Source organism: Colias eurytheme, chromosome 15, assembly GCF_061535395.1.
Source record: "Colias eurytheme isolate Ceu_HAF_F1 chromosome 15, ilColEury1 Martin Lab GWU primary, whole genome shotgun sequence".
In the NCBI taxonomy this organism is placed as follows: domain Eukaryota; kingdom Metazoa; phylum Arthropoda; class Insecta; order Lepidoptera; family Pieridae; genus Colias; species Colias eurytheme.
Window position 1 is genome coordinate 7,142,665 of NC_142994.1, and position 12,164 is coordinate 7,154,828.

The 12,164-nt window shown below is 32.1% G+C and overlaps 1 protein-coding gene and 2 long non-coding RNA genes across 4 annotated transcripts; 2 read left to right on the plus strand and 1 right to left on the minus strand.

Moving 5' to 3' along the window:
* Positions 1-2,222: 2,222 nt before the first annotated feature.
* On the minus strand, positions 2,223-10,293 carry Taldo (transaldolase). 2 transcript variants are annotated; one of them, XM_090110341.1, is made up of 8 exons: positions 10,163-10,293; positions 9,765-9,877; positions 9,310-9,433; positions 7,980-8,087; positions 7,499-7,630; positions 7,245-7,370; positions 3,159-3,384; positions 2,223-2,711 (listed from the first exon to the last, which is right to left on the minus strand). In XM_090110341.1, exons 2-8 carry the CDS (start codon positions 9,859-9,861, stop codon positions 2,523-2,525), a joined length of 1,002 nt encoding a protein of 333 aa, XP_089966467.1. In that variant the 5' UTR covers positions 9,862-9,877; positions 10,163-10,293; the 3' UTR covers positions 2,223-2,522. The 2 variants fall into 2 exon arrangements, with proteins under 2 accessions (XP_089966467.1, XP_089966468.1); XM_090110342.1 differs by lacking the exon at positions 10,163-10,293 and having other exon boundaries at positions 9,765-10,007.
* On the plus strand, positions 3,966-4,693 carry LOC149902392 (uncharacterized). Its single transcript, XR_016457545.1, has 2 exons — positions 3,966-4,205; positions 4,509-4,693. It is a non-coding gene; the product is annotated as an uncharacterized LOC149902392 (long non-coding RNA).
* A 178-nt stretch (positions 10,294-10,471) lies between the features above and the next one.
* On the plus strand, positions 10,472-10,955 carry LOC149902393 (uncharacterized). Its single transcript, XR_016457571.1, has 2 exons — positions 10,472-10,740; positions 10,853-10,955. It is a non-coding gene; the product is annotated as an uncharacterized LOC149902393 (long non-coding RNA).
* Positions 10,956-12,164: the final 1,209 nt, after the last annotated feature.

Below are 12,164 nucleotides of genomic sequence, written 5' to 3' on the forward strand. Positions count from 1 at the left end.
GTATTGATTGCAGCGACGTGCGCGGCTCCTTGCTTCATAGATCGTACACATCTGACCCGTGAACCTTATTGTTACATCTACTGACCTCATGACACGCCATGCCACATGTTCACATTACTGTGTAATATAATTTATTATTTGATTATTATAAAAATTTGGTCAAGTGTATTTTAATAACTTAGTAATGGGCTACAAAAAGAAAATAAATACTATAGATTCAGAAAGTTAGATATTGAAAGTTCCGTTTTAGAATGAAAATGTTACAGATTTCAGATTAGAAGATATTGTTTATTCATCCGAGTGGTGCTTTCCCGTTGGTACCTACCAGTTAAAGTGTGTCCAAGACATGAAGGCGGTTTAGTTTATTGTTAAACAATTTTTTTTTGTATTGAAAACAAAAACTAAAATTAGAGTGAAATACCCGCAACTGGCACACGGAAAGTACCTACCTATAGAGCAAAGGAAAGGGGAACGATAAGGTCACTTCTATTGGGACAATCTAACTTTAACGTAGGTAATACTGAAACTCAAATCATGAGATTAGAAAAATAAAACAATTTATTAAGAATTTTTTAAATTTTAGGTACTGCTATATTTCTATTTTCTACAGACAGTTTATCATTAAATCTCGTTTAAAATAGTTCAATAATGTATTATAGTAAAACTCAAGACTATTAAATGCTCATTTTGTTTTCTTTAATCGAGATAATTCCGAAATGCGCTCTATCGTAAGTATGTGTTATCGAGGCCATTATTTCAAATTACGAATGCTTAGTTATTTTATAATAGTAATAGGTATTTAAGTTTGTTTAACTGTACGTTACTCAAATCAATAGTGAGTAAAAAGTACTAATTTAGGCCTCTTGTACACACACGGTTTTAAATTAAGGAAGCTTATAGACTTGCCCGGCACGGCGCCGCGCGAACCATGGTGCATGTCGCCGCGTTAGATTTTCACGGCGAAAAACCGTGTGTGTTTATGAGGCCATAGACTTAGTAAATGTTATTATGGACATAATTATACTCTCGAATGTTTAATGAAATTAATAATCCCATCATTATTGTTGAGCCAATTTAATAGGCAACATTTGACGTCTATCAATTTTATCTTCATAGGGTGGTAACCTGCTTAAAAACATCGATTAAAGTGAATTAATCGATACGGACTTGAAACATTTGTCAATCGAACTTGAAACACATGTCAATAATTTATGATGATTTTTATTCCCAAGTAATCAATGCATTCGATTCTAGATGTCAGTTTTCGATTTTTAGAGTAACGTCTCTGGTATTTAAAAAGAAAAAACGTTTATTGACACAAAATTGTAGCGACGTCTGATCTTTAAATCAGAAATTGTTTATTGTGTTTAGAATGGTTTTTCAGTAAAATCAAATCCTAAAATTACTTGTATCGGTCATTATTGTTATAAATATGTAATCGTAATTGAAAAAAAGTTAAGCAAATGTGCAGTTCTAACAAAACGAAATATCATGTTATTCTATGTCGTCGTTACTAGGTTACGTTGTTGAATTTTGTTGAACTGTCAAATGTCGCCTATTAAAATGGCTCTACTATAATAATTTTGCAAATTTGACAAGTGTGAAAAGGACGCAATGTCGTGATTTGAATGCAGTGCTGTGATTGGTCAATAAGTGACATTTAGCTTACATTTATGCGTAGCAGAGAGTTACCAACTATCTCTTTCGTTCTTACTGTTTCAATAATATGTGATTACTAAGAATTGCTTATGTGTGCAGTGTGCAGTCGCTTGCGAACAGCACAAATTTTCTGTTTCGTTTTGTGAGCGTATAGTCTATCTATTACTTTTTAAAATTATTGTTACCACTTTATCTCGCCACAATATTCGATTGATACAGACTGTTAGTATTTTCTCTTGTTTGATTTTACGCACGTATTTTGCATTAAAAATTTTATAGACTTATCGGGTACACCAGAAGCCCATACAAAAATTAAATGTACAGAGAAATACTCATTATAACAACAGCGAAGAAAGAGGTAGGCATAGCAATTTTTTGTATAATTTTTAATACATGGAACACTGGTCCGCGCATAACCACACTCGCTTCAATTCTAAACTTTGTTCGAAAATATAATTTAAAATCCTATTTATAGTCTTTTATTTCTAAATATAAAATACGTACATATTACCACGTTCTACATTTATTCTACGTACGAAGGGAAAATTAAAAAAAATACAATCTATAAGTACATTTTTTAATAACATCACCAAAATATTGTGCTCATAAATATGTATACAAATAAAAAAACAGGAATGAATAAAATTTTGGACCCTCTTATTAGTTAAGCTTATTCTCATTTGCACCTTATCCTAAAAAAATATAGTAAACGGAGTACCTATATTTATACAAGTGTATAAATACAACATTACAAAAATGCACCTTCAAAAATATCAACAATAATAATCACTGGATTATTGACACATTTGCAACAGTATCATAAATCAAAAACTTTTAAATAAACATCTTTTGCTTTCACTCAGTTACTTCTTGCTAGCAAGCATTCCCTTGATAAGAGTTTCAAGTTTCCTCGTGTCCGCAGCAAATTTCCTGATGCCGTCAGAAAGCTTATCAGTAGCCATCTGATCTTCATTGAGGTGCCAACGGAATTGGGCCTCAGACAGGGAAATCTTCTCCAAATCACTTTGTGCGGCGACTTTTGCGTCCAGTACCTAAATTACGACAAAAATAAAATAATTAGAATTTCGGTTCAAACATTTTTGAATTAAAGTACCAATATTTAAACAATTTGGATACTTATAATATTGTTTTCATTCTTCATTCTTCTAATATATTTTAAATATAAGTTCAACAGATAGATTTTTCTTGAATAAATTTAATTTTTTCATCACTTTTGATTAGTGAGATAGAAGCGCGTTCCAATCAAGAATAATGTTAAATTAATAATAGTTTATAATAAAAACTCATAATACTAAACTTTTATTTTCAATCACTTACGCATATAACCATTAGTTATGTATTATTTCCAAATATTTTTTTAAATAAATTTGTTAGTATAGCAAGGCGGTAGAGGTTTTTAATTTCGCCACACAGCATTTCTACTCTTTACTTTTAAATAAAATTCTGGTCATTATCGTTTATATTAGAAAAAAAAATACCTTTTTGATGGGCTGTTCGCTGTTAGCCAATTCCTGCAAGAGTTTAGGGCTGATCGTCAAAAGGTCACAACCGGCCAACTCGCGTATTTCACCCGTGTTACGGAAAGACGCGCCCATCACTTGAGTCTTGTATCCAAACTTCTTGTAATAATTGAACACGCGAGTGACTGAAAGTACACCGGGATCTTCTGTCGCCTCATACGTCTTCTTAGTGTGTTCCACATACCTAGAAAATATGGAATTTATATTATTCATGTTTGTTGTGTTCACATAGCATAATTTTCTTGAATTTCGTTATATATAAACTTGATCCTTACTACATACTAACTAAATTTTCTTTGGAGAGAATTATTTTCAAAATCACAAATTTTAATTGTATGGGTTCCATTTCTCTTATGCTATAGCCGAATTACAATATTCCCCACTAACGATAGACCACTAAATCGCAAGTCTGCTCGAGACGCATAAACTAACTGATTAAAAAGTCGAAAGCCATGATTTTCAGAGTAAGCTGTCAGTGATAATAGTCAGAAGATCATTATTATTATTTAAATGGCAAATTAATATTTACGAGGCAAATTAGCCCGTATTGCCTTAGCCTAACTTAGACGCTTAGAGGCGGCTGCCTAAGTATTTCCATTTATATAGAAAGCACGCACACAGAAAACGCATCTACGCGCACGTAAATGACGCGTCTACGTGCAAAGAAGCGTATTTCCAAACTATACATAGCCAGAACACAACCATAAGAAACTGCTCGTGTATACTTTGTAATGCTGTTTTTAAGTTTGTTATTACAATATGTATATACACACAGAACAGTAAAGTAGATAGAAGTGTGATGTGGGCGTGGCCCACGTGTCAATGATAAGTTTAGATCACCTAACTTGCTCTCAGTTGTGCGCAGAAAAATATTCGAGTCGGTTGTCAGCTGTCAAACCTTTTTTCCATATTTATTCATTAATTAGGACGTGTTGTTCGGTATAAAGAGTGCAAAAATGATAGCAGACGAAATAATATCAGCAATGAAGGCATTTCATACCGTCGGTAAGTCTTATTTTAATTTATTTTAATTATATTTTATGTTATAACTTCGCTTGTCGTAATTTGTCAAAATTGTATACAAATATCTAGTCAAAATGAACCTTAATCCATAAGAAATTAGTACTATTATAGATTGAACAGCAAACAAGACTTTCTGGAATATTATTGCAATAAACAAACGAATGTCGCTTTAGTGATGCTTGTGGTGCATATCGACAGTATCGATACTTTAGAAAAGACAAACATTATAAATATTAAATTTTATTTTATTTTTCCTTAGCTTTCATTTGTCTAATTTATTTATAGATTTCCCAAAGAGGCTAATTTAAAAGAGAAATGGATAAATGCAACGTGACGAGTTAACTGGATGCCGAACAGTACTAAGCGGTCTAACAAAGGCCACCGATACATCAAACCTACAGCAGTTCCAAGATTTAAAATAATGCATATTTTCTGTTTGTATTTTGTAAATATAGATTTATACTATTCTATTCCGTTTTTTATTTAATAATAATAATATAAAAAGACGTACTTAGTAGTAATAAACATACTCCAAAATGTGACGCATTATACTATACTCATATAAAAGAAAGAAAAAAAAATACACAAAAAATATTTATTTGTGAATTATCGATAACAAGGCTGACATCCCTCAGAGCATAGCATCAGATAAATATCAAGTTAATGTCATTAATGTTGAGTGACACAAATTTCAACCTTATCTCTATGTGTTGCGTTTCAAATTTATATCTATCGAAAACTAACGCCCTCTGTTGTGGAGTAGCTGAATGTTTTCGAATTTGGAATTTCTGTGCAATGAGAAACAAAACAGCTAATATACCTAGGGATGTTATACTAAAATAAACCGTAACATGGTGCGTTAGGGTACATATTGAAATGCTGAATTTATAACCTAAGTCAGTTTTTACTCAAATTAAGCTGTCCAATCAAAGGCATAGTTTACTTGTAGTGTACTGTATAACTATCGGTTTAAATGTGTGGGTTTGGCGACACTGGTTTTCATACTAATTAGACATTACAGCACTTCTATATGTTTTTACTGTTCTGTGTATATACACGAATTTTGCGTACTGATCGTGTATACTTTGTAACGCGGATGCTTGCTTCTTCGTTCCAAACTATACAAGATCAGTAGGTACGCAAAATATAACTAAATATACCTACTACACCACTTACGCTTGAGCGAAATAATAAATAATTTGTAAAATCCAAAAGTGCACGCCTCATTATTTTTTTTTTAATAATTATTTATTGATTATTATTTTTGTTAATTTAATAACAATTAAACCACATCGAATCAGACCCTGAAAAATGAAAGGGTTCTATTCCTGAGCATACTCAAGCGTAAGAGAAAAAAAAAGACTCGATCAGTAAAGTATTTCGGTCGCTATCGTGTTAACAAGAAAATCCTCCGCACATACAGACACACGGACGTCCAAGACAGAACTTTTTTAAACTGTTTTTTAACTAGTTTAAATAACAAAAATGACATCAAAAATATCATGAATGTTAAAAATAGTGTTTTTTCTTAATATGTGTGTGTATGTATTATCTTACAAGTGCAATGTATGATACATAAAGACATTTTAAGTTTGAAAAATCAGATGTTTTGCGCGAAGTGACAGTAGTACCCACCTCAACGCTTCGCTTATGAGGCGTGCAATATATAGGCAATCAAAGACTTGTACAGCTATATCTATCTACTTTTATTCTTCTTGATTGATTCAGTAAAATATGGAATAAAAATATTATTAGGTAAGCTTAGAAAAATAAATAGGTAACAGATAATATATATATATATATATATATATATATATATATATATATATATATATATATATATATATAACCTATGGGTTAGGTTAGGTTTGTGTTTTTTTTAACTACACAAAAATAGGAGCCCCGCTTCGCGGGGCTCCGTCGCCTCGCAACCGTCTTCTTCTGGACTTATTACATTCTTACATTTTAGCACTATTGTCAATTGTAAGTCGTGCAGTACCTATGGCGATCCTCACACTGCCCTGCATCACGCTGCATGTTGCATGTCGAAGCACCTACGCGCGTTCCTGCGGGAGTGCAGATCTGCATCATCGTGCGGGTTTTTTGCGTACTCACGCGCGTAGGTGCGTTTGTAGATTCACGCACGGCGGCTCTCATTTATTCGCCGTTCTCTGTGGTGGTCGTATAATACTGAGCATCACAACGCGCGGCACTGCGGGTTCGGTGTGCCATACCTTGTGTCTCGCCCCGCACCTACGCGCGGGGATGCATGTTTCTCCGCGTGTATGCGCGTGATCCGCATGTACGCGCGTGGTTGCATTTTCAGTGTGTTGGACTGTGCGTGTTTTCTATACAAACGGAGATACTTACAAGTAACGTTAAACACGCAGTCACGCAACATGCAGCGTGGTGCGTGGCAGTGTGATAATCGCCTATAGTCGAGAACGAAGACACAACCATCCTCGATACCAAAAATATACGATCAGTACGCAACATTACATACACAATACACATGCATTTTAATAATAGATTTCAAAACATCAATACAATAAGATAAACATACACGATTAGTCCGCATGCGTACTGGCACTGTATATTTTGGAGCGCTATTCTTACTTACTTGACTACAAAGTATACGCGAGTATTTGCGTACTGCTGTTGTATAGATTGGAAGAACTTTGTAAAAAAGTTATTTCCAAACTATACGTGATTAGTTTCACACCGTTGCGTACTGGCCTTACATAGTTTGGAAAGACGCTGCAAAGAAACATGCAATCTCGCGCGTGTCCCGCAGTGCCGTGCGTGATTTAGAAGGAGTAGCGAATAACATTGAATGATACGAATGAAAGAAATCAGAGCCGCCCTGATCCTAAAACGATCCTAAAACGCAACTACACGCGTGACTACACACTATGACGCAGGCCTGCACGCTTAGCTGCGTCGACACGCAACATGCACCGAAACGCATGCCAATCGCCTTAAAATATCAATCATAATTATCTTTATATTCATAAAACTTACCAATCCAGAATTCTTCCCACAAATGGAGAAATAAGTGTAACATTAGCTTCAGCACAAGCAATGGCTTGGTAGATAGAGAACAGCAGTGTCAGATTGCAGTGAATTCCGTGTTTCTTTTCCAACTCCCTAGAAAGATTTAACAGACATTTTTTTTTTATAATCTCTCAAATATATATATAAAACAAACATTACTAAGTATACACAGATAAAATTAAAAGTATACTTAGGATAACAAATACAAGTATAATACATACTTTGCAGCTTGAATTCCCTCCCAAGTAGATGCTAACTTGATAAGAATTCTTTCCTTCTTAATGCCATGCTCCGCAAACATTGCAATCAATTTAATAGCTTTAGCCATACTAGCATCCTTATCAAAAGATAATCTGAAATCATAAACAGAAAATATAATATTTAGAAGCAGTTGAAATACGGAAATTTTTAAGTACCCTCTGAAAATCATTTTGAGAGCATAAAATAACTAAGTATTAGAACAACTGTTTTCTTTTTATTATGTTTTGATAGATAAGATAGATTTTATGATAATAAAGCAAAGCTAACATTCTGATCTAAGGATTTTACTGATAAAGATAATAATTATTATGTTCTATTAAATACTGATAACTATACAAAACTTTGATTTTTATTTCCCAAAAAATATTTTTTAGTATAAAAAATAAGTCATAATAATATAATGGAAAAGTTATGAATTCGACAATTTATATATATATTTACCTAGCGTCAACTTCAACAGAAACCCTTCCAGGAATAATCTTCAGTATTTCACATCCAAATAGCACACTGAGCATATCCAATGTCTCTACCAATTGTTCTTCAATAGATCTGAAATAAACAGTAGATGAGATTTACACATTCTAAAATGTTAGAAAGTGACCACTCTATTCAACTATTTTTTGCAAGATTTTTAAAATATTTAAAGGTTAGCATAAAAAAGCAGCATTTTTTAGCATAAAAAATTCCAGTAATCTTATAATGATAGAATTAAATCTAACAGTTCTAATGTGTAACAATCTCAACTTTCTAAAACTATTAGTAAAATGCATTGAGTTGGAGCGTATACACACTATGCGGGTAGCCGCATTGCGGGTAGCCATCCGGCTGACCGCAATCACAATTATGTACGTAATATTCATTTCTATGCGCACTGTGATGCGGCTACCGCAGACCGCACAGTGCGCATAGAAATGAATATTACGTACATAATTGTGGTTGCGGTCAGCCAGACGGCTACCCGCATAGTGCGTATACGCTCTAAGGTCTAGGTTGTTCATATATAATATACATATTTAGTAATTTAAATAAAACAAGTTAATAATAGCTAGACAAATCTGTTCAAGGTTAACAATATGCTTTGTGAATATTTTATCTTCAAACAAAGATTTTAATGAACTCAAAGTACCTACATGCTACAGGAATAATTATAATTTATTTATTTATTTAATCATTTATTGTACCACACCATTTAATATTATAATGTACAGTATAATATATATCTGTTTGGATGCGAAGTACAAAAGGTGACCTTATCGCTTAAAAGCGATTTCTTCCAGGCTTATAATAGTAGTGTGAATATTTTCCATGGTATGAATCATTAGATTTCTGTATCATGGATGTTTCCTTAATGGTTATAATTGTTAAGGAAATATAATAAATCCATCCCATAATTGAATCTACTTACACTAACATTAAATGTAATAAATTAACCTTCAACAAACCTTCATCTATTGACTATTCAAAAGAATATTGAGTAATTTAAAAATTTTCAGTCATTATTATCATATGTTTATTTAAATAGCAAAACATTAAATGAATAAAGAAGTATATTGTTCTGTATATCATTCAATGGAACTAATATTCTAGAAGTGCAGCTAGTACAAAATATATTTTTTTGATAACGGGTTTAGTTGTAACTACTGTTTACTAAGTTGCTCCCAAACAATTGATATTTCTTTATATTTGTCATGTAATTTTCCAAGATCATTTAAAAACATAGATTACAATGTAAAATAACATATTATTGACTCTCGCTTTACTCATTACTCACCCTCCACAATCCTTGCCATATTTAATTGCTTTATCTAACAGATGCTGGTATTGTTCCATTCCAGCGGCAGACAAAATTAAGCTTGGATTTGTTGTAGCATCTGTCGGTTTATATGCTTTCATGGCTAAAATAAATTTAAAAAATTATAGTTTTATTAGAATTATAATTATTGTGAAAATAAGTTGAATAAAACCTTAAAAATAAGTAAATAAGTGTAATTGTTTATGTTCATTATGTTTTAATAGATTAGATATAAAACTGTATATTATATTCCTGAAAAACACTAAGAATCTTCTATAACACCTCTATCCAAAGGTCAAAGTTTATTAATGACAAGTTACTAACCACATGATTTGGCAAATTAAGTAGAGTCTTAAGTATACCCAGACTCAAAACAAGCTTTTACATAGTCAATGTAAATATTTATAAAAAAATAGCCGGGATTAAATTCTAACCTTCAAAATCCCCGGTGTCCGCCACCACCGTCGAATGTTGTTTTAATTGTTCCAAGGCACTCATTTTCGTTCGCTTTGCTTGAGGTTCGCCACTCATACTGATGATTGTGAAGCTAGAATAGTAATTTTTAGGTTGGAAAAATAATTAGAGCGCGAAAGGCAAAGATAAAATATTCGATCAGTTGCTGCTTGAAGGTGACCCTGACAGTATTCACAGTAGTGAAAACTTCAATTATGTGAACATTGAACGAAATGCAGTCGTCATCCAACCAATAAGCAGGCAAAACGACTGATAAGTGATAACCTTTTCAATTCAACATTCAAATTTTAACAAGAAAATGTGTTTATGTTTTAATAAGAACAATAGTATGTACCTATAATTTAAAATAATATATTACCTTTGAAAAATGTAAATAGATTATATTTAGAAGACTATTATAAGGCGATAGCGCGGAAACTTGCAATGTTATATTTTATTTCAAAATATAACAAAATACAATGAGAATTGAGAATGCTGAATGAGTATGACCAAGGGGCAACTAAGGGCATGACCGTGACGTCAAGATGACGTATGGAATTTGACTTAAACATTAGTGTTGCCAAAGCTAAAATTCATGAACATTTTGTTGCAGTAGGATCACGGTATATTCTATGTATTATTTTTTAAGGGCCCTTTAGGTGAAAACGGCAAAATGGACTGTTATAGGTCTACCAGAATCTGATGGCATATTTATATTTAAGAAATAAAAGATTTTTATGTGGCAACTTATTTGACAACTATCAAATTGGATGTCAAATTATTTGTCTTTTTTGCAGTTGATGAATAATTTTTAGGATTTTGTCTAAAAAATCTTCGAAAATGTCGAAAAAGCCGCTGCGATCACAAGCAAGAGGTGTTGTTTATAATGTGTATAGAAAAACATTCGATTAAGAAGGGTCAAACACATCACAATTTTCAATTTTGAAGATTTTATTGGTAAATTGGACTTACCCGTTTTGATACTATAAATTAAAAAATATTATATGTAGTTAGGTAACTATAATATTGTTTGTTGATTAGAATATAATTTTATGAAAACTTATTACAGGAGTTTCCAATACGGCTATTCGTCAAGTCCAAGCTGTCCAAGTCAATTTTATAATGTGTGTCTGTTAATACTTACGAAAATAAACATAATTTTATTTTATTTTTATTTTATTTTATAAAAAATTATAAGCAGTTTTGATCTACATTATCATTATATCGATATTTTCACATGGCATACTGGTAATGAATATACAAATATAGGTATGTGTAAATAATAATATGTATTACCTGTATAAAAGTAATTTGTATAATTGTATATTATACATGTAAGTATGTACCTACATAATATTAAGTGGATGTATTGTGTATTGCTTATGTAATGTGAGTAATGATATTGAGGACAAAATAAAAAATAAGCAGTATCAAGATCGTTCAGTCCATTTTCCCTAGGGTTGTACACTCAAAATTTTGATTTCCCTAATTGCCATCAGATTCTGGTTTACCTATACAGTGCGACACAAAAGAGATGAAAATAAATGAGGGCGCCACCGTCGCTCATATAGCAACACTGATACTGCGACGCAAGCGATCTTGATACTATAGAATAAAAATCCAAAAATCTATATAATATAATCTAAAATAAATACCGCGATTTAAACCGTTATAATTGTTTCATTGTAGCAATAGTGTAATTTAAGACAAAAATACATTAGTATTTTAATTGACCTACCTAGGTCAAATTTTACTTAAATGTATTTGGAATTAGTTATTTTATAAAAAACGGTCAAGTGTTTAGACTGCAGAGGCGCACATAGAATCAAACATACAAACAAACAAGCATACATGCAGCTCAAACACATTACCCTCTTTCTGGGTCCGTCGGGTAGAAAAAAACAAGGCGATTTGAAAACCACATATTTTTATTTTTTTTGTAGATAAATTTTGTACATTAATATAATTTATCAAAATCTAAATATTCTACTCCTTCAGAGGACTGATCATCACTCTGTTTCGAAGTACTGGCAAGAGGGTACGGGGCATCTTCAGTATCTGTAAATATGATACAGTAAATATGTTTTTTTTCTTATGGTTTGATTGATTAATAGATAGATAGCTGTATGAAAACAGTTATCACTATACTATGTAGTAAAATCTAAACTAGGTACTTTATTTGAGGCTGGTTGGATTGGATATAACTTCTTGACTCAAATTGTGCTGGTCGCACTATAAAAACTAGTTTTTGTTTACATACAAATAACCTCAAATTAAATTGCGAAAACGTAATAATCGCCATACATACATACATTAAACACTCGTCACTAATGGAATATTCTATTTTACGTAGTACTGAGCAAAAATAAATGGAATCTCAC